The 23,321-nt window shown below is 42.8% G+C and overlaps 1 protein-coding gene across 1 annotated transcript; it reads right to left on the reverse strand.

Annotated features, from left to right (window-relative positions):
* Positions 1-8,521: 8,521 nt before the first annotated feature.
* LOC106701183 (endogenous retrovirus group K member 25 Env polyprotein-like) lies at positions 8,522-10,189 on the reverse strand. Its single transcript, XM_014480439.2, has one exon. The coding sequence runs from the start codon at positions 10,187-10,189 to the stop codon at positions 8,522-8,524; it is 1,668 nt and encodes a 555-aa protein (XP_014335925.2).
* Positions 10,190-23,321: the final 13,132 nt, after the last annotated feature.

Consider the following 23,321-nt stretch of genomic DNA (forward strand, 5'->3'; position numbering starts at 1 on the left):
GAAATGGCTCTCTAAAGGAATATCAAAGTAATGTTACTAGAGTAAGGATTCTGGGGAAAGCAAAATTATTAGCTATCCACTACCAAAAGCTACTAGAATTAGTGAGTTTAATGAGGTTGCAGGGTACAAGGTCAGTATTAAAAATGTATTGCTATTAACAACAAACAATTGTAAATTAAATGAAATGGCATACCAATAACATTAAAAATATAAAATACCTAGGAATAACTTGCAAGAGATGTGGAAAAACTTACACACTGAAAAGTACAAAGTAGAAGTGCTGGTAAGTAAATGATAAAATATGTTGCATTGAATGAAAGTTACCTTTTGGGTCACCTCTAAGAATTTGGATGGGGAAACAGTGGAAACAGTGCCAGACTTTATTTTTCTGGGCTCCAAAATCACTGCAGATGGTGACTGCAGCCATGAAATTAAAAGACGCTTACTCCTTGGAAGGAAAGTTATGACCAACCTAGATAGCATGTTCAAAAGCAGAGACATTACTTTGCCAACAAAGGTCCATCTAGTCAAGGCTATGGTTTTTCCTGTGGTCATGTATGGATGTGAGAGTTGGACTGTGAAGAAGGCTGAGCGCCGAAGAATTGATGCTTTTGAACTGTGGTGTTGAGAAGACTCTTGAGAGTCCCTTGGCCTGCAAGGAGATCCAACCAGTCCATTCTGAAGATCAGCCCTGGGATTTCTTTGGAAGGAATGATGCTAAAGCTGAAACTCCAGTACTTTGGCCACCTCATAAGAAGAGTTGACTCATTGGAAAAGACTCTGATGCTGGGAGGGATTGGGGGCAGGAAGAGAAGGGGACGACAGAGGATGAGATGGCTGGATGGCATCACTGACTCTATGGACGTGAGTCTGAGTGAACTCCAGGAGTTGGTGATAGACAGGGAGGCCTGGCGTGCTGTGATTCATGGGGTCGCAAAGAGTCAGACATGACTGAGCGACTGATCTGATCTGATCAATCAAAAGCTTCTGTGTAACTTTCTGCTTATACTGTAAAAGGATTTGCTGCTGCTGCTGCTGCTGCTAAGTCACTTCAGTCGTGTCTGACTCTGTGCGACCCCATAGACAGCAGCCCACTAGGCTCCTCTGTCCCTGCGATTCTCCAGGCAAGAATACTGGAGTGGGTTGCCATTTCCTTCTCCAATGCATGAAAGTGACAAGTGAAAGTGAAGTCGCTCAGTCATGCCTACCAGGCTCCTCCGTCCATGGGATTTTTCCAGGCAAGAGTACTGGAGTGGGGTGCCATTGCCTTCTCTGGTAAAAGGATTTACAGGATGTCAAAACAAAGGGACTTCCGAGGTGGCACTAGTGGTAAAGAACATGCCTGCCAATGCAGGAGACAAGAGATGCGGGTTTGATCCCTGAGAGGGGAAGATCCCTTGGAGGAGGGCATGGCAACCCAGTCCAGTATTATTACCTGGATAATCCCATGGACAGAGGAGCCTGACTAGCTACAGTTCACAGAGTTGAAAAGAGTCAGACACAACTGAAGCAACTTCGTACACACACGTCAAAACAAAGAGTTTAGAGAACTGATGAGATTGAATAACCAGATATGGAAATGGCCAGGGGAGTGGGTAGATGGAGTTCCAGCCAAAGAAAGATCAGTCCAGGATTTTACTCCTGGCTTTGCTGCTACTGGACACTGACAATACTAGATCCCACTTCTTCCTTCAGTGATTTTTCCCGTCTCCCCTGTATCTTTGCCACACCCTCTCAAGAATGAAAGTTGGTGGGATCAAATTCCTGGCCAAGCGGGTACCCTTCCTGTCAAAGAGTAGGAAGCGGGAGGTTCTGGCCTCCTGCCATGGAAAATGGGACCCTGCCTCCTACCAGCCCTAATACAATGAAGTATTCCTCCCAATAACAAGGAGGTTTGAATTACGGTTATTATTTTTTTTTTAAGGGAGACATAGATCTGTTATAGCATCTTCTGATTCCTGATGATTACAGGATCGTTTCAAATTTTCCCAGTGGCTGAAATAATGCAAACAGTACAGGCGCCTATTAAACTGTGGCTCTTGCATGATTGGAGAAGTCTGGAGAGGGCCATTATGTTCCCTGAAATTGTATGTAGAATTTTGGTACATGTGGCTTTCTCACTGGGGCGGGGGAAGGAATCTCGAAGGGGCCCACAATGTATTAAAAAAAAAAAAATACCACGTGGAACGTTCTATAAGATTACTTTCTCCTAGTGAAATTTCCTTTTGTTTGTATTAATTGTCACTGGTATTACTTCCTGTATCCACTAGATGGCGGTGTTTCATGGCGTTTTCAAACCAATCGCAAGCATTACAGACATGAAAGAAAAAGTGCATTTAAATGGCACGCTTAAGTGGCACGTTCTCAAGATGATTTTAGGGTTGGAAAGAATTTAAGAAATCACAAAGTTCATGATTTCCCACACACCCCCTCCCCACCCCCACCCCCCCACAGGTGAAGAACCTGTTGCCCACAGGTTAAGGGAGAGGTCTGACTGAAAACAGGTCTTTGGGAAAATCTAAAGAATTCCCTGATGGGAAGGAACACTTGAAGCTTGGGCTCTTCTGTCATAACATATTGTACTGATGTGCATCTGGCCGCTGAGGGACTGGAGTGATACTGGTTGCAGACTTTGACTCTTTGGCACTGAAACATTTGTATATTTTAGTTATATTTGTGACGAAAGCCTGTCTTTCTCCCCTGAGGCAGAAGGGATCTTGGTAATGCCTAGAGGCTTTGGTTGAAGAGGGAGCTTGCCCAGAGCCTTCCTTTGACTAAGCTTCTTTACTGCCTTCGCATACCTTGCAGTTATGTGCTTTATGTTCTTTCCACAGCCAAAGGTAACCCAATAAATGTGTGTATACAGAATATTGATGACACATAAGGAACATACTGTATACTGATGTTTGGATTCCTTCTCAGAAACGAAGAGAGAGGAAACTCAAGTCAAATGGGGAGACCACTTGGGCAAGGTGGCTGTATAGATTCTCTGTAGTATCCCTTGTGTTCAGTTCAGTTCAGTCACTCAGTCGTGTCTGACTCTGCAGACCCATGGACTGCAGCACGCCAGGCCTCCCTGTCCATCACCAACTCCCGGAGTCCACCCAAAACCATGTCCATCAAGTCGGTGATGCCGTCCAGCCATCTCATCTTCTGTCGTCCCCTTCTCCTCCCACCTTCAATCTTTCCCAGCATCAGGGTCGTTTCCAGTGAGTCAGTTGTTCACATCAGGTGGCCAAAGAATTGGAGTTTCAGCTTCAACATCAGTTCTTCGAATGAATACCCAGGACTGATCTCCTTTAGGATGGACTGGTTGGATCTCCTTGCAGTCCAAGGGACTCTCAAGAGTCTTCTCCAACACCACAGTTCAAAAGCATCAATTCTTCAGCGCTCAGCCTTCTTCACAGTCCAACTCTCACATCCATACATGACTACTGGAAATCCTTGTGTACAGACCACTAAACAAATTATGAGGAGGAACTGTGGCATGTACTCAGGACCCACCTCTCAGCACCCAAAATTCTTTTTTTTCCTGACCATGTTGTGAGGCTTACAGGATATTAATAATTTCCCTATCAGGGGTCTAACCCAGGCCCATGGCAATGAAAGCCCTGAGTCCTAACCACTGATTTGCCTGGGAATTTTCCTTTCCTCCCAGAATTCTTGAAGTACCTAAGTCTCCAAAAGGTGTGCTATTTTTCCCTCCACTTCCTTATTTTATTTTTTATCTGATCCTTTTCAATTTTGGTAATATCCTCAGCCACACTGTAGCCAAGACTGGAACTAAAGTGCTCACCATTTACACCTCTTTCCACTACAGCTAATAATATTGAGTCAATAAAGTATCTTTTAAAAGAGCAATCTTTTCATTTGCACTGATAAATGTATGTAACTATATCTAAAATTCAATGCTGTGTCTTAAATTTCAGTAAGCTACTGTGAAGGTCACTATGATGGATAGTTCTTGACTCTACTGATCACTCTCGTTTCTACCCAGGATGCTGGCTTTTATGTCCTCTGACTTCGTGCTGGGTTTGGCTAGTGGGAGGCAATAGCAAGAAATAGGAAGGTGAGAGGGTAGAGAGCTGAGAAGTTACTTCCCTATGCCTGTCTTCTTCCAGGTGGCACAGTGGTAACAAATCTGCCTTTCTGCTGGATCCCTGGGTCGGGAAGATCCCCTGGAGGAAGAAATGACAACCCATTCCAGTATTCCTGCCGGGAAAATTCCATGGATAGAGAAGCCTGGCGGGCCCAGTACATGGGGTCACAGAGAGTCGGACACAACTAAGAATGCACACACTCTGCCTGGTCACAGGTAGGCTCCCTGTGTCTTCCATCCTTTGCTAGAAGTCGTACTTTCTGTCGGATAACTCTCTCCTGCAGTTGGTTAGCTCCTGTCAGATAAGTCTCTCCTGTCGCTGGGATTTTGTGGTTTCCAGCAGCTTCTTGTTCCTTTGGGTCTAGGGGAGGCAGAAGCTTCCTGTGCTGGCAAGTCCTCAGGTGCTTCATTCTCCCTTGTTTTTTTTCTAACCCTGCCTTCTCCTCTGTAAACAGACCCTTCAATTCAATCGCTTCAATTTTTTCATCTGTTTTTACTCAAAAACCCTGACCTGTTCAGTGAAACTATTCAATTTCTATAATATGAGATTCCTTATAAATGTCTGTTTGTGATGTTGGATTTATGTGTCAATTTTCAAGTTGGAATGTTAATGGTCAAGTTTTATTAGACTGAGTTTGAAAACATTTATTAACCTTAAACATTAACCGTTAACCTTAAACATTATTTAAGGTTAAATAATATCTTTGAGAGACAACATCATTTGAACTAAATTAGAGAGGGATGCTCAGAGCTGAGTCTTATGTCCTCTGATACTGGGAAAGGGACAGATTTCAAAATATACAATAGTGGATTAGAGAGAACCCCACTAGCAACTTTACCTTGATGCTATAAGGAGTAATCATATGAGTCGATCAAGGAGAAGTAGTTGTCTGCACCACATTTCCAAAAGTGACATATTCCAAAAACAAGAAAGGAGATGATGTTGAAAGGTACCAAGTGCCTACAAACTTTACTGTTGAAGATCTGCTGGGATAATTTTCAAAATGGCCAGGATCCTAAGAGGATGCTGCTGCTGCTGCTAAGTTGCTTCAGTCGTGTCCAACTCTGTGTGACCCCATAGACGGCAGCCCACCGGGCTCCCCCATCCCTGGGATTCTCTAGGTAAGAACACTGGAGTGGGTTGCCATTTCCTTCTCCAATGCCTGAAAGAGAAAAGTGAAAGTGAAATCACTCAGTTGAGTCCGACTCTTCGTGACCCCGTGGACTGCAGCCCCCCAGGCTCCTCTGTCCATGGGATTTTCCAGGCAAGAGTACTGGAGTGGGTTGCCATTGCCTTCTCTGCCTAAGAGAATACCAACATGTTTATATAACGGAGAGTTAATGAGTTTTGTAGGAAAAGAATTTATATTAAGCCTAGGTTTCTATGTAAAGGCCAAAAGAAAAAAAAAATTAGAAGGGAAAGTGATGTCTGTGTCAAAGATACTCTAAAGCAGGTAGTTTTGACAATAAAATGATTAAGAAGTGAAATAGGGTACTAGTCAGTGCTATAATATCTTGAGGAAATGTCTGATTTTGGTTTGAACTTAGAGAAAGAAGAAGAATGAAAAGTTTCTGAAGTCATTTTCTTACATGCATCAGTTCAGTTCAGTTCAGTCGCTCAGTCATGTCCGACTCTTTGTCATCCCATGAATCGCAGCACGCCAGGCCTCCCTGTTGATCACCAACTCCTGGAGTTTTCAATGGCACCCCACTCCAGTACTCTTGTCTGGAAAGTCCCATGGACGGAGGAGCCTGGTGGGCTGAAGTCCATGGGGTTGCTAGGAGTCAGACACGACTGAGCGACTTCACTTTCACTTTTCACTTTCATGCACTGGAGAAGGAAATGGCAACCCACTCCAGTATTCTTGCCTGGAGAATCCCAGAGACAGGGGAGCCCCCATCTATGGGGTCGCACAGAGTCGGACACATCTGAAGTGACTTAGCAGTAGCAGTATGTTCATCGAGTCAGTGATGCCATCCAGCCATCTCATCCTCTGTCGTCCCCTTCTCCTCCTGCCCCCAATCCCTCCCAGCATCAGGGCCTTTTCCAATGAGTCAACTCCTTGCATGAGGTGGCCAAAGTATTGGAATTTCAGCTTTAGCATCAGTCCTTCCAATGAACACCCAGGACTGATCTCCCTTAGAATGGACTGGTTGGATCTCCTTGCAGTCCAAGGGACTCTCAAGAGTCCTCTCCAACACCACAGTTCAAAAGCATCAATTCTTCAGCACTCAGCTTTCTTCACAGTCCAACTCTCACATCCATACATGACTACTGGAAAAACCACAGCCTTGACTAGACAGAACTTTCTTGGCAAAGCAATGTCTCTGCTTTTCAATATGCTATCTAGGTTGGTCATAACTTTCCTTCCAAGGAGTAAGTGTCTTTTAATTCCATGGCTGCAATCACCATCTGCAGTGATTTTGGTGCCCCAAAAAATAAAGTCTGACACTGTTTCCACTGTTTCCACCATTTCCCCATCTATTTCCCATGAAGTGATGGGACTGAATGCTATGATCTTCGTTTTCTGAATGTTGAGCTTTAGGCCAACTTTTTCACTCATCTCTTTCACTTTCATCAAGAGGCTCTTTAGTTCCTCTTCACTTTCTGCCATAAGCATGGTGTCATCTGCATATCTGAGGTTATTGATATTTCTCCTGGCAATCTTGATTCCAGCTTGTGTTTTTTCAAGCCCAGCGTTTCTCATAATGTACTCTGCATATAAGTTAAATAAGCAGAGTGACAATATACAGCCTTGATGAACTCCTTTTCCTATTTGGAACCAGTCTGTTGTTCCATGTCCAGGTCTAACTGTTGCTTCCTTGCCGGGGTCCAGCCCTGGTGTATCCAGGGAAATTCGAAGGAGAGGCAGCGTCAGCGAATACACTGGCTTTAATTAAATATTAACTAGAGATATAAAGAGTAGTAGAATGAGGATAGCTCAGCAGGAAAATTCAGTGGAGAAAAGAGGCTGAGTAGCTTGGTTTACGCGGGAGACCAATAAAACTTCAAGACAAGAAACTTGCACCACTTACGTAGGCCGCAGGCATCCTTCCGTTCTCCCAAAGGAGAGGAGACACTGAGGCCTCTCTGGTCAGATCTTAGAAGCCCAGGCAAAATTAGTAAGCTTGGCGGGCTCCGCACTCCAGATGGAAACTCAGCCAGAGTTTGAGAGAGAGAGAGAGAGAGACATGGGGAGACCAGTATTTCAAGCAACTGATCCCAATTCTTTATTTTCCAGAGTCTGTTTTTATACACTGAGGTGTTATACAAAAGTCACGCGGGGTCAGCAGTCTTGACTTTTATTAAAGTATACAGATGTATACAGAGGTCTTAGGGGTGTTACATCATCTTCTGGCCAGGGGGCCTGCTGACAATTTATGACCCTCTCCTTGTGACAGAGGTCAGTCACCACTTATTTCTCCAGGGGTGATTATTCTTAAAACAGACACCACCCAAATAAAGTTACATTCCTATAGGGTGAGTGTATAGTGGGTTTTAGTTAAGGAAATAATTTACTTAGCCTAAGGTCTAACATGATTTATATCAAAGGTTAATACTTATTTCTTCTATATATTCATTAATGTGTGTAAGGGCAGGGGATGTGGACACTTAGCAGCAAACATTGGCTCAACAAATGAGAAACCCTTCACCAATACAATTTCTAATCAGCCCACTATACTTATACTAATGGTTTTCTAACTTCTCTAAGGAACCTGTTTTTAGAAGGTTTAAAGCATCTCGTGCCTCTCACGGTTGGGAGGCTGTGAGCAATCACATGTGGCCAGACAAGCCTGTCAGGCGGGCTAGAGAAACTTCAGAGGAGTTTGTAAGTTTGGAACACTCCTGTCACACCCAGGAATTATTATTAACTGGAGCTCTAAGTTAACTCCTTCTCCAAAAGAGGTGGTGGGGGACAGCCCCCCGTAAAGTCAGAGGTGTAGGGGAGAGCACAAAGTAGTAAAGTAGGCAGACTCTGGTTATGGGAGTAGATGCTCGAGAATTTCCAGGGGGACTCCTGAGGCTCGATCCTGCCTTTGCATATGTCGAGCCTCCTTCCTCATGACCTTTGCCACGGGCAGAGCGCCTCACGCTGGCCCCCAACCTCTCCCCTTTTTTTATTTCTTAAAACAGCCAGATGTAGCTCAGTCATGAACTTCTGAATGCTCTGCCAAAGAATCCTGACAATACAAGGAAGAATGATTATGAGAAGTAGGATTAGAGCACCAATGGCAGCATAACTAAGGATATTAGACGGAATATTTTTTCCAGGAATAAAGTTAGAGAAGGTGTGAAAAAAGTCATTAGCTGCTAGTCGAGAGTGTACCAAGGTCTGTATTTGATTATGAAGTTTCCCTAAGTCCAGGCCAATATCAGAACTGTTCCAAACACCTGAGATATGATTTTTAATCTTTTCCCATTCAAGATGTCACGCATATCCACCTGTAATCAGAGTGGCATGTCAAAGCCATCTTCACCTTTAAAGCCTGTAATTCAGTCCCAATGTGCATAATTGCCTCTTCCAAGGCGTCTACCCTCATCTCCAACTTTCTGTCTATAGCTTCCTGTGTTGCTAGAGTTAAAGAAATATTTTTAGACATGGCATCAACATATTGGGCAGTATGCACCTGTTGAGTCAATGATATTGCTGCCATAGTAACAGAAGTAATTGGTGCTATTAAAGCTGATATTCCCAAAATAAGTAGACCCACAAACCGCCGTTGTCTCATTAAATCTTGCAGTTGTTGTAACACGGCGAGACCATTATTGTCATACCAGTGGGAGGTCACGGTCACGGGTATCATGAGATAGGGTGGGCGTTGTAACACCACAAAAGAGCAAACATTATATTGAGGGGTCAAACAGGATGAAAGCACACATTGTTCACAAGTTACCACATTAGGTCCACCTGAATAATTCATGCGTACATTAAGTTTGTTGGAGTCATTAGTAAAAAGGGAAACATAAGGCGAGGGTAAACAAGCTAAAACAGAATAAGTGGAATCGTTATCTGGGCGAGATAAAGAAATGACGGCAGTAGCAGAGAGGGCTCTCCAAATCTCAGGTTGCCAATAGGTTTTGCTTTTAGCTGTATAAGACAGCATAGGAGGAACAAATTGGTTAGTATGCCATCTAGTGGCTTGTGTAGTCCAAGGAAGAGGGATCCTATTCCAATTCTCAAATCTGCCTTCAAATGTTTTCTTGATCAATGGATCCTCACACGGATTCGGGTTGCTCCAGTCCTGAATAGTATAATTCCCACCGCCTGGTATCCTATAATCAATCCTTGAACTATAAGTACAAGTTGTCCAGGTCGGATACCCAGTATGACCATCTGTGGTCTTCCACACTTCATCTGAAGGAGCAACCTTATAACACTTTGGATAACCGGGAGGGGGTGTAAAACACAGGGTCACATAAGGGTCAAGGATCCTGGGCAAGTGGGCCACTAATGCCCAAACTACTCGATGATGTAAAGACTGGGTATCTATTTTTGAGGAATCTGTTATAATTATTTTTGTAGAGGCCCCAGTGCACCCTTCTTTAGTGGGTGTAATAAAACTCTTTGGATTACTGGGGAAGTTAAAGCAAACAGGAAGATCGTCTATTAATCCCCTGAAGGTATAATTAAAATTAACCGGATATTTATCTTTAGTGTAAGAAGTATAGAATGCTCCCAAAAGCTGAAGTTGGTCTGCGTTGACCCGTATAGGTTCGTTATTCCAGGTAACAACCTGGAAAGTTGGAGGATCTGGGAGATATGCCCAATACTTAGCTGGAATAGGGGAGGCGCTTACCTGGCAGGAAAGCAAAGCAAGCATGGCAATAAACATTTTCTCAGGAGAAGCTGGAGATCCCTGCAAGGAAGTCATTCCCCGTGCCTGGTGGCAGAGTGTTTTTATTTGTCCCCAAGTGGGTATGGGGGCATTCCGGGTCACCTGAGTTAGGCGGCCTGGGATGTTTCTGCGGCGCAGGGAATCAGGGGGAGTAGTGCCCCGTATGTAAAGCTGAGACATCTGTTCAGTGGGCAGATCCGTTCCTTGCTCCTCAGAGGTCTCTGAAGTCAGTTGTCTCAATGTCGGCGGCATCTCGCGTGCTGGCGGGGGAAGCGGAGGCAGAGGAGGCCCTTTCCTCTTTCAGGGTCGTAGCAGCCATGGAATCCGGTATCCAAGGGGCTGAGACATGACGAATCAATCTGTCTGGAACCCAAATTGGAGAATCTGCGTCCTGTGGAAAAACACAAGCATATCCTCGACCACTGGTTAACAACGGGTTGGGACCTTTCCATTGTCCGGAGAGGAGGTCCTTCCATTTGACTAATGCCTTTGCATTCAATTGCTCCAGGCACCAATGGTGAAGCATTGCAGTAGTTCCGGCAGAATTGGCATTTAAAATATTTATTACAAAAAGAGCATGTTGCAAGATTTGCTGGGGAGAGCTATACTTAAACTCCCCTTCTTTCAATTTTTGAGTTTGAAGCTTATGACCTTTGCCACGGGCAGAGTGCCTCATGCTGGCCCCCAACACTTCCTGACCTGCATATAGGTTTCTCAAGAGGTGGGTCAGGTGGTCTGGTATTCCCATCTCTTGAAGAATTTTCCACAGTTTATTGTGATCCACATAGTCAAAGGCTTTGGCATAGTCAATACAGCAGAAATAGATGTTTTTCTGGAACTCTCTTGCTTTTTCCACGATCCAGCAGATGTTGACAATTTGAACTCTGGTTCCTATGCCTTTTCTAAAATCAGCTTGAACATCTGGAAGATCATGGTTCATGTATTGCTGAAGCCTGGCTTGGAGAATTTTGAGCATTACTTTACTAGTGTGTGAGATGAGTGCAATTGTGTGGTAGTTTGAGCATTCTTTGTCATTGCCTTTCTTTGGGATTGGAATGAAAACTGACCTTTTCCAGTCCGGTGGCCACTGCTGAGTTTTCCAAATTTGCTGGCATATTGAGTGCAGCACTTTCACAGCAGCATCTTTCAGGATTTGAAATAGCTCAACTGGAATTCCATCACCTCCACTAGCTTTGTTCGTAGTGATGCTTTCTAAGGCCCACTTGACTTCACATTCCAGGATGTTTGGCTCTAGGTGAGTGATCACACCATCGTGATTATCTGGGACATAAAGATCTTTTTTGTACAGTTCTTCTGTGTATTCTTGCCACCTCTTCTTAATATTTTCTGCTTCTGTTAGGTTCATACCATTTCTGTCCTTTATCGAGCCCATCTTTGCATGAAATGTTCCCTTGGTATGTCTAATTTTCTTGTAGAGATCTCTAGTCTTTCCCATTCTGTTGTTTTCCTCTATTTCTTTGCATTGATCGCTGAGGAAGTCTTTCTTATCTCTCCTTGCTATTCTTTGGAACTCTGCATTCAGGTGCTTATATCTTTCCTTTTCTCCTTTGCTTTTTGCTTCCCTTCATTTCACAGCTATTTGTAAGGCCTCCTCAGACAGCCATTTTGCTTTTTTGCATTTCTTTTCCATGGGGATGATCTTGATCCCTGTCTCCTGTACAATGTCACAAACCTCTGTCCTCCATCCATAGTTCATCAGGCACTCTGTCTATCAGATCTAGTCCCTTAAATCTATTTCTCACTTCCACTTACATGCATAGTTTACTCTAATTCTGTTTGATTATTTTTCCCTAAACACTTTTTTATACTAAATAAGAAAAGGAACTGGTGAAGCAAATCTGGAGATATTCCATGATTTTCTTGGTTTAGGTAATTTCTGTTTTCTGTATCAAGATGACTGAGTTGATGATCAAGAGTTGACTGGAGGTGAAAATCATGTTGAAAATCTTTGTCATTGGGTGAGTTCTTTTCGTACTTCCTTGATTTTCAGTATACACAAGTTATATAATGTCTTATCATTATTTCCTATAGAGAGTCTGTTGTCCAAAGACAAGGTATTAACCTCTGCCTTTACTTATCTGTGTGACTTGGGGCAAGCTTCCCAGTGTTTTCAGGTTTTGCCTTAGAAAATGCAGATAATGTGTGCCTCATAAGATTGTAAGGATTAAATAATATTTCACAGAAAACACCTGATTTAGAGTCTGGGACAGAGAGGGTATCCTAATAATATATTGTTGTTGCTAAGACAATGATGAAAACTCATAAGTAACACGATCATGCCACAAAGAATGCTTCCTTCATTGAAGGACTTTGTCCATCCTAGGTGCTAGCCCACTCATGACATCTGTTACATTATTCTACATTTTCAAAATTAGCTAGCATAGCATTCTGCTGGACATTTTATGCATGGGAATAATTAGAAATTTTATTTTTGGTTCATTTAATGGCCTCTGAGCATATGGAAGCCTCCTAATTCACTGGCAATGAGTTCATAAACTCTGCTGGATCTACATCTGTGAACCTACAGTACACATCCTCTGGGCATTTAAAACAAACTTTTACTTGGTGATAATTAATAAATTTATAACTGGAACTAAGGGAATGTGATGTATCATGCAAGGAGAAGCAGAAGCAGCAAGTCAGAAATTCATGTGACTATAAGGGACAGGCTATTAGAACAAAAGGGAAGGTTGAAGGGTGATTTGACCTTGGCTAACATACTAGCATGTTAGATTGATTATTCCCACTCCTTTGTGATGATGAAATGAGTCTCCTTCATTTAAGCACTGATCATTGATGCTATGAATGTTATCTTGGTTTATTAGGCTAGTGGTATTATGGGAACTCCTGAATTATTAATGATTAGTGCTTAAGTATTAAATTCATACAGAATACATCTGCAGCCTTTTAAGGAAAAGTGATGTTCACATTTTCTTTGAAAAATTGTTGCTGTGCAAAGTCTTATTCCTCTATATAATCCCTCTCCTTTTGTAAGGAAGATCTCTGTATATAGTTTCATAATCATTCTCAACAACTTATCCAATGTTCAGTACAATTGTATGCGCCCAATGGTGAATTCAGTGCATTCAGTGACTTTTAAAGGTCTCCTCCAAGCTGTTTTGCACTAAATATTTTATTACAATAATTATTTTTAGTATTCAGGGACCAGGAATCTTTGTTTCTCAGAGATTATAGGTTGTAGTGCCCTTCAGAAAGAGTCATGGCTTGAGAGTGAGTCTGTCCTAGTAAGAATAGTACCTCTGGCTTCATTAATTTCTTTTGAAAAATGGAGAAAGGAGTGAGAGAGGTACATGAAAAGAATGTTGTTTTGATACCTTTTCTTTCTTTCTTTTTTTTTTCCCCTATGATAAATGTCTAAGTGTGCTCAGAGGCCATGTAAAAGGCTTAAGGCCAACACTGCCTCCTACCCACTATTTCCACCGGATGTCTCCAAGGAAACAAATCGCCATGTCTAACTACCAAGGTCACCATTTGGATTCCCCCTTCCCCCACGCCTCACCCCGTTCCTCTTTTGATTTCCCAACTTAGCAAATGATACTCCAGTTTATTTAGATGCATATGCCAGGATCTGGGCATGATTCTTAATCTGGAGACATCCTTCTGCTTCACCTTCCACAACCACAACTGACCAGTTTACTTCATATCTTTCAAATGTTTCTCTCCGTTGTCACTGCACTTGATAAACCATCCTCACATTTTACCCGTACTTAAGTAGCCATCTGCTTGGTCTCTCCATTTCCACTTTTCCATTCCAATCCATTTTCTGCCACTCAAGTGATCCTTTAAACCATGTTGGATTACATCACTGACCCATTTCAAATCTTTGCTGTGGGCACAAAGTGTATCTGATCTGGCCCCTGCTTGTCTGTCCAGGTTTGCCTGACATCTCCTTTACACTGGCTGCATGCTGTCTTAAAGTCCTTCAGGTGAGAGGTGTCCCTCCCCTCAGCAGGGCTCCCTTCAGTCCATACCTTCAGATCTCAGAGCAAAAGTTCCTCCTGGAGCCTCCTCAGATAGTTCAGGCTTGGTCAAATCCCCATTATGTGCTTTTATTGTACCAGATATTTTTCCTTGGACATTTATCAGACATATATTTTGCATAATCTTTTTTTTTTTCAGTGTTTGCACAATTTCTCTCCTCTCTGCTTGCACATTTCTAGGATAGTTCTAGGGGCTTCCGAAGTAAGAATGTGAATAGTAAGAGGACACCATTATCTCATCAGGCATACCCTAACAATTCTTTATTTGTGCTGAACCTAAAATTAGGAAATAGAAGGAAACAAATGAATGAACCACTTAATCAATTTTAAAGGATTAAAATAGACTCCAGGGTAGAGCAAAATCTAGGACAACAGTGTTTTAGAAAATACAATTGAAGATAATAATGCCAAAGGCACACAGTAAATGAAGCCCTTTTCAAAGCAAAAAGGTTAAATTAAAAACTTTCAGGCAGTTCAGGGAATTTAAGAAGCATATCATCTTGCTGAGCAAGTTGTGACTAGGGGGGAATTCAACATCTGTTTGGGAACTTTTTTTCCATTTAGGTCTCATAAAACCAAGTTCTGTCATTTAAGTTTCAATCCTTTGAAAAAGCAAGCCTTTAACAATAAAGGTGCTTTGCTCTATCAATTTCCTTTCACTTGGGATGGCACTCAGAGTGCAAATGATGTGGAAAGAGGCTGCAGTTCTCTCCTTAATTGAAGATAATAAATAATGCCAAAGTTGGTTGTGTTTCCATGGGGTCACTAGTGTGCTCTTTAGCATTTTTAATTCTATCATGGATCAGACTGGAGAGGAGGAAAGGTAGATTCATTTTTTTTTTTTGTCCTGTTGTCTAAACTTAGATAGGTCCCATTTCTGAAGCATTATCATTTTTGGAATTGAGAAAAGAGAGCTGAATTGAGTCATCTAAGTTTACTTTCTGTTGGTTGGGTGTAGAAGCCTTGTGCATGCCTGCCCTCGCTCCCACGTCCAAGAGGTCATATCTGTTTGAGATTAATCCACTCCTACAGGCAGATGAAGCAACCAACAGACAAATGATCATCCCCGTTCAACACTGCTATAAAGTATAAACAATGCTTCACAACGGGTCTAATAAAAGAAGTTATCACTGTTCTCCAAGTTCAATCAAGTACTGAAATTGCACTAGGCACTGAGGTTGGTGCTGACGCATATATTATTGCACTTCATTGTTAGTAGCATTGTTTTCCCCAAAGTTCCAGTGGGAAATTAAATGATACTGTAAGCCGTTCGTGGGTGAAATTGCTGTCAAATGCTTAGAGGAGATTCAGAGGTTTAATTCAAGACTGAAGTGCACCTACCTCAAATGCTTTTTCATTCCAGTTCAACTGGTGTTGTTTTTGCCTCATTCCTTGAATCTTCCACAAAAGGTCTCAGGTCTGAGACTTGTCACTGTGAGCACTACAACAATGAAGACATATTTGAAATCTACAAACTCTGCAAAGACACCAGGACTGATCTACACTTGTCAAAAAGTCCATTTGTGACATTGCTAAGAAGTTTGCATCCCAAGACTTTTGAACTTTACCAACTGCTGATAAAAGCCTTAAGAAAGAATAGCCAGATACGAGGATGCACACAATAATATTTTATGACACTGGAGAAGTGCATCTCTGAAGCTTAACTCTTTGTCCTCCATTCAGATGAGATGTTGACAGAGGAGCCAGAAGGAAGAGCAGGTGTGTGGGGCTTTCTGGATGACTGGACCTTAATATATATCTCTAGTCATATTCCAATTCCATATTTAAAAAAAAAAAAAAAAAAACCTTTTTAAGGCTGCAGGTCAGAGTACTTACTACCTCAGTTTTTAACCCTTACTCCAACTCACTTGGAAAGGCATTTGAGCCCAGAGGTGATGTAATACTGCCCAGACAGTTCAGAGGCCAAGCCTGAAGGCACGCATATGATCTAGTATAAGGACAGGAGATGGAAGTATAACTAGAGGAGTCTCTAACATAACCATCAGGTCCCTTCACTCCCCTTCCTTGGTAAGGAGTTGGGGTGAGCGCCAGGAGATGTTGGCTCTTCTCTCTCCCTGCTTCACAGTGTAAAGCTTCAACGTCTTCCGAATATTTAATACAAGTCCACATGATACCATCTCCCTGTCAGGATGTTTTCCGAGGGGGCAAGGAGTCCACCGAGTTCAGCTGGCACCAAGAGTGGAAGTCATCCCCTGTGGAAAACAGGGAGAGCGCCCGAGTCAGTGGATGTTTCCGTCAGACATGCTCAGGTCCTGGGGTCCCCTCTGCCTCCTCCAGTCCAGGATGAGGGTCTGGCTGTCCAGTGTGCGTGGCCACAGACCACAACCTCGGGACACAGAAGGGGGTTCACAGCTGGTGAAGGTATGCCGCACTTTTTCTAAAAAGAAAATCAGTTTTTTAGTAGTACAGAATCTAGTAGAGGAGTATGGTTAAGGAACGTTTCATATTCAGAGCAAGGACAGCTCTGCTTGTGCGCTCATGCACATGTGCATGTGTGTTTATGTTGTGGTAAAATAATACATAACTTAGACTTTTCCATTTTAACAGTTTTTCAGTGTACAGTTCAGTGGCACTGGATAAATTCACAATACTGTGCAACCATTACCACAGCTTTTCCTCATCCCAGATTGACACTCTGAACCCATTAAACATGGACTCCCTGGTCTTCCCTTTCCTCAGTCCCTAGAAACCAGCATTCTCCTGTCTATATGAGTTTGATTCTTCTAGATACTTCATGGAGAAGGCAGTGGCAACCCACTCCAGTATTCTAGCCTGGAAAATCCCATGGATGGGGGAGCCTGGTGGGCTGCGGTCCATGGGGTCGCTAAGAGTCGGACATGACTGAAGCGACTTAGCAGCAGTAGCAGCAGCATGCTATACAGCTGGAGAAGGCAATGGCACCCCATGCCAGTACTCTTGTCTGGAAAATCCCATGGACAGAGGAGCCTGGTAGGCTGCGGTCCATGGGGTCGCTAAGAGTCGGACACGACTGAGCGACTTCACTTTCACTTTTCACTTTCCTGCATTGGAGAAGGAAATGGCAACCCACTCCAGTGTTCTTGCCTGGAGAATACCAGGGACTGGGGAGCCTGGAGGGCTGCCGTCTCTGGGGTCGCACAGAGTCAGACACGACTGAAGCAACTTAGCAGCAGCAGCAGCAGCAGATACTTCATAGAAGTGGAATCATACAATATTTGTCCTTTTGTGGCTGGCCTGTTTCATGTTTTTAAGGTGTATCCATGTTGTAGCGTGTGTCACAATTTCCTTTGTTTTTAAGGGTAAATAATATTCCAGTTTGTGTATGTGTGTGTGTATACAAATATAAACACATGTATATGCATCACCGTAATTTGTTAATGCGTCTGTCAATAGATGCTTGGTTTGCTTTGGTCTCTTGGCTATTGTGAATGCTGCGCCTATGAATACGAGAGCGCAAACGTCTGTTTGAGAGCTTAGTGTTGTTACCGTGAAAAGCTACACGTCTACAATTTGGGGTTGAGGCATTATGTATTCTTATTTGGGTTAGTGTTTTCATCCTTGAAGAGTGTCCCAGCAGGATAGAAATGAGGATATTCTCAACTCCTTGACTAGAAAAAGTGGGCCCGGCCTGCCACTCTGAAGCACAGAATTCATGAATTAAAGCTAGTTTCAAAGGTTTCTCTGATGACAAAATCTTTCTGAGTAGTACGCTGCCAATCAGCTTTTGAACGTGTTGGTTGGTTTGACTTTCCTAATCCTAACCGATATTATTGACGTTTGTTGGGCGGGGGGTAGTTTAATCAACATAAATTGCCTGCTTCTGGGGACGATGAGGCGGATGCCGCAGGGCAGCCGGCACCACTTGCAGTACCGGATTTGGAGCCTCTTTTCAGCGTGGTGTTCTTCCAAAGATGCAGGACACCCTAGACCTGGGCGTTGGCCATGGTTGGGCAGCTTGGGGTGCAGAGATCCGCCCGCACGACTCAGCGCAGCCCCGTACCAGGGAGCAGCAGGAGCGGTAGTGGTCGCTTCTGGTGGCGCAGCTCCAGTGGACACGACGCACAAAGGTCTGGCATCTGGTTGCAGACCTGACCGAGCGCAGTGGCCATCTCGCTGGTGAGCCTCCCGGGCGGGAGCGTCACGGGGGCTGGCTCGGAAGACCTTGCAGAGGCGGTCTTCTAGCGGAGCGCGGCGTGAGCCTATTTCCTTGGGCAATGGGCTAACGTGTGATAGAGACCTTACATAAATTTAAGGATTTTTGTACATTTTCTATCTCTGGTTCCAGGAGCACGTGATCTTTATTCATCTACTGATGGGCACTTGGGTTCTCTGCCTTTGTTTCTGTGAATAATGCTGCAGTCAATACAGGGGTGGTGGGTATCTTTTTGAATTGGTGTTTTCATTTTTCTCTGGATAAATACTCAGAAGTGAAACTGCTAGATCATAAGCTAGTTCTGTTTTTAATTTTTAGAGGAATTTCCATACTTTTCCACAGTGGTTGTGCCAGTTTACATGACCATCAGCAGTGTACCTGGGCTCCCTTTTTCTCCGCATTTTTGCCAACATTTATGGTTTGTTGTCTTTTTGCCACTAGCCATTCTGACAGCATGCGGTGATCTCACTGCAGTTTTTATTTGCACTTCCTGGATGGTTAGTTACATGGATCACACTGCTTCTGTTTGGCGTGTTGTATTCCCTTTTCTGTCTTCAGGAGAGCTGAGATCTTAGGCATTTGCTTCTGGCTTGCTGTTGTCGCTGACACCAGGAGAAAATGGGAAGATAGTTTATCACCCCTGAATGTCCACACAACTAAACATACTGTAAAATGACAGTGACCATGGTAAAGGTTTCTCAGAAATGAAGTGATACCTAAGCAAACTGCTGCTAAATGATGGAAATAAAATGAAGAGCACTTTCTGACATTATGGTAATTATCCCTTGTAGTTTTATCTTAGTAGTAAAGACGTATATATGTGCAATGTGTGCTCAGTCACTTCAGTTCTGTCTGAGTCTTTGCGACCCTATGGACTCTACTCCACCAGGCTCCTCTGTCCATGGGATTCTCCAGGCAAGAATACTGGATTGCCAGTGGGTTGCCATGCCCTCCACCAGGGTATCTTTCTGACCCAGATCCACTATTAATCAAGAGAAAGGTCAATTTAATAGCTCATGAGTGGCATATGTTATAAAAGGATGTCTTCAAGATTGAATAAGAAAACTTTTTTTTTTTTTTTTAACCTCAGGGGCTTTAATGAACTTAATTTATGTATCAGACAGTTTTACATAGGTATTGGAGTACAGTTGCTTTACATTGTTGCATTAGTTTCTGCTGTGTGAAAACATGTTTTTAAAAAAGTAGAAGCAATATTTGCATGTAAGAATAATGGAAAATATGCACATACTTATTGATGTTAAACATGAGTGCAACTGGGGTAATAGTCTTAAAAATGTGTTGTATTTTTCTTTTTTGTCTCCTTGCATGTATTTTTCTTCTACAGCCTGAATGATTCATATGGCTGATGGTGGGGATGAACTTATAGGATTGTTACAGTAGGAATATAAAGAGAAAGAAGGAATTCACATTCAATTTCTGCCATATGAAACAGGATTTTGCATTAAGGCAACAGGCTTGTAGGACAAACTTTATTGAGGAAGAGACAATTTTCTCAAATTTAGCACATCAAGAGCAAAGCAAGGGGGGTTTGGATTAGAGTATCAGAGTTTCTACAATAAAGGTAAACAAAAATAAATGCCCGTCTGTGACTATTCCATGAGGCATATGGCCTCAAGGATGAAATGAAATCCTCTTGTCATGAGGGGTTATGGAATAAAGATGGAGGAGAGAGATAGAGTAAATAGTGAGGAATGGAGTATTTCCTGCCATATCAGTAAACAAAAGATATCATAGTCATTAGTGGCTGCAGCCACAGCCTGTGGAGAACTACTGAGCCTGGGAGAACTCAGCAAAGAAGGAACACTTGCCATCTAGCAGGCATCAGACTGCAACCACTCCCAACGGCTGAACCCTGAGGAACCTCAGGATACAAAAACATAGGATACTGGTCACAAATAGCTGAGGTGCATATCAGAGGGATGATTTCAGTAAACCCAGACTCTTGCATCTTCCCGTACATAGAAAAGCACTGCATTCTTTAACTTGCAGTTTCTGGTTTTCTTTAACAGTCATCTATTGATGTTCTGATTACCTGACCTTTGTTGTGAAACTCATATATATCCTAGCTCCCCCTTCGACTCCTCAGAACAGTACTCTCAATGTGACTTGAGATGCTACCTTCCAGGCTTGAAGCCCCCAAAACTCCTGCCAAATGAAAGATTACCCTCAACTTTTATGTTGTGAATATTTTTTAAGTTGACGGTAGAGAATGAGAGACATCCCAGTCTCTCCTCTCTGGGCTAAAATATGTTAAATAATCTAAAGGAAATGACAAGATCAGGGACCTATGTCCCTGATTGGCATTTTGGTGTGAGAGTAAGGGGATTAATTTTTGTAAGTTACAACCTAATTTAAGAAAGTTGTTGTTGTTTAGTCTCTAAGTTGTGTCTGACTCTTTTCTGATCCCATGGACTGCCAGGCTCCTCTGTCTATGGAATTTCCTAGGCAAGAATACTGGAGTGGGTTGCCATTTCCTTCTCCAGGGGGTCTTCCTGACCCAGGGATCGAACCCACATCTCCTGCACTGGCAGGTGGATTCTTTACCACTGTGCCACCTGGGAAGCCCCAATTTGTGGGAGAGACAACATTAAATTAAACTTGGTGACTTAGTGGTTTTAGTTGTGAAAGAGGGGCTAAGCTTAGTTTTCTCACTCACCTTTGGTTCATGGCCTAGACAAGAACCAGATGCTTCCAATATTCTTTAGGAATGACAGAAAATTTTGCCATTTGTTCTAGGTGTGAATAGGGGAGAGTGGGAGGAAGTTACCATGTAGCTGAAGACTGCAAGGCAGAACCCGTGGGCCAGGATCATACAAGAGACACACACTTCCAGGGGCCAAGTAAGCCAACAAGTAATGCTAGGCCCACAAGAAGCCAAAGACACCAAGCTACAAACTATACCAGGTGTGTATTTCTGTTGTAAGTGTTGGCAGAGGGACAAGTGACCAGTCTGACTAGTTCAGTTGATCTAGAGGTCAGAGAAGCAAGAGGACACCACTCAGATTATTCGATCCTTTTGTCCATTGCCATGAGCAGCGCCCCATCTGAGGACAAGGGTGGTGGATGGAGGAGTTCTGAAAATCTGGCCTTGGCCTGAGCCTGAGAGTCCCAGTAGATGTTTGTCTGTATCTCCAGTATGATCCCAGGAGGGATCAATGAGTTTCTTCAAGAGATACTTCAGAGTATGATCTCAGACAGACAGATTACTAGATCGGACTGAAATGTAAATGCCTTCCTTCTGCTACTAGCTCGTGGGTGTGTCAGCACTTTAGAAGAGTTATAGGCAAGATTTTAAAAATGTGCATTTTTGCTGCCTATCTCAACCAAGGGTGGGAAATTGACAGCCTTAATAAATCAATAAAAACTCTTTAAGTATATAGTATGACAAATGACAGCCACAACAAATTGAAGTGAGAAAACCCTTGACATTTTTAAATTCTAGAAATGTATTGTGAAAATGCTGAATACCTTGAGGGTTGATTCTGACTGCTGTCCACTCGGTATGGAATATGGGTTACTGTTCCTAAGGGCAGTGGGTGTAGAGGTGAGAGTGCAGGCTTTGGGCTCAATTCCAGACTACACCATTCCCTGCACTGGAACTTGGCCAGGTTGCATCTGTGTCCCCATCTGAACATGGGAAGGATCAAACATCTTCAAAGGGTGGCTTTCAGACACATGGGTTAATATGTGTAATATTTAATAAGTGCTTCACTTTAATAAGTGGCTCAGTGGTAAAGAATCCACCTGCCAACGCTGGAGACGCAGGAGATGTGAGTTCGATCCTTGAGTCAGGAAGATCCCCTGGAGTAGGAAATGACAGCCCACTCCAATATTCTTGCCTGGGAAATTTCATGGATAGAAGAGGCTGGCAGGCTATAGTCCATCGGGTCACAAGGAGTTGGAAGTGACTGAGCATACTTGCATGCACAATAAGTGCTCATAAATATTCACTTTCACTTAAAAATAGGGACTCTCTATTGCCTTATGTGAAAACGAACTTGAGAACTGTCTAGGAATAAATCATAGAGGTCTTGCTAGGGGAGCTTCTCTATGGGGCATACCTCTTGAGTGTCCTGAGTTTGTATATTTGGTAGCAACTTTATTCTAAATCTTCAGATTCTTTAGTTGATAGTGAATCATCCTTTTACCTGGTTAAAAAAGAGCAGAAAAAAAGACTACAATATGAGTAGTTCATTAAGAAGAATTCCATTGTGTTTCATCATACTAAATTCCACTTTCAGAGATCAGAATATGATCGTAAGACTTAAGAAACCAGTTATGAATTAGCTTAGTATGTGTATATTTAATGTCACATTAGAGCTCATTTCATGGTTCGGTATAATTTCCCTTAATATTTAAGTGTTCTGTATAACTTGTTTTGGGCTTCCCAGGTGGCTCAGTGGTAAAGAACTCATCTGCCAATGCAGGATACATAAGAGACCCAGGTTCAACCCCTGGGTCAGGGAGATACCCTGGAGAAGGGAATGGCAACCCATTCCAGTATTCTTGCCTGGAGAATCCCATGGGCAGAGGAGTCTGACGGGCTACAGTCCATGGGGCCATAAAGAGTCAGACACGACTGAAGCGAACTAGCACGCATAACTTATTTTGCATTTCTTTTTCTTTTTCTTTTTTTTTATTTTGCATTTCTTACCCATGGGTTTTTCTAATCTGAAAAAATTCACTGACATAATTTCTTAAAGGGGATGAGCTCCCTCAGTTTTCCCCCACACTGTGTAGAAATTCCTTTTATTTGTAATTAAACCACCTCTCTCAAACAAAAAAGTTTCACTTTGTTTTCAGACAAAAGGAATGAGGAAAATGTTGTTTTTGCTTTCATTTTGCATACTAATCTTTGAAATGAGATAGTTTGAAAGTAGACTGGCAACTGAGCTAGATTATTTACCAAAGATCAGAAGACATTGTTCTTTACACACGAGTAAAAAACAGATGATTTCTTAAAATGGCTGTGTACTGTCTATCACTGTGAAATCCAAAGCCCTCTCTCAGGGGTTAGAATTTGGGGACTGTTGTATCAGACCAACTTTCTCAGTGAGGCTTCTGTGCATTTCTGAGTCCTTGCTAAATACGACACATAATGTAGATATTCTGGTCCTTACTTTTTGCTCGGAAATTAAGGAAACAAGCTCCAGATGACTAGCAGTTTTGAATTGAGTGGTTGCATGTG

The sequence above is a fragment of the Bos mutus genome, chromosome 10 (genome assembly GCF_027580195.1).
Source record: "Bos mutus isolate GX-2022 chromosome 10, NWIPB_WYAK_1.1, whole genome shotgun sequence".
NCBI classification, from domain to species: Eukaryota; Metazoa; Chordata; class Mammalia; order Artiodactyla; family Bovidae; genus Bos; species Bos mutus.

Excerpts from the sequence above, each read along its gene's own strand:
- LOC106701183 (XM_014480439.2), bottom strand. The coding sequence starts at position 10,189 with ATGCCGCCGACATTGAGACAACTGACTTCAGAGACCTCTGAGGAGCAA.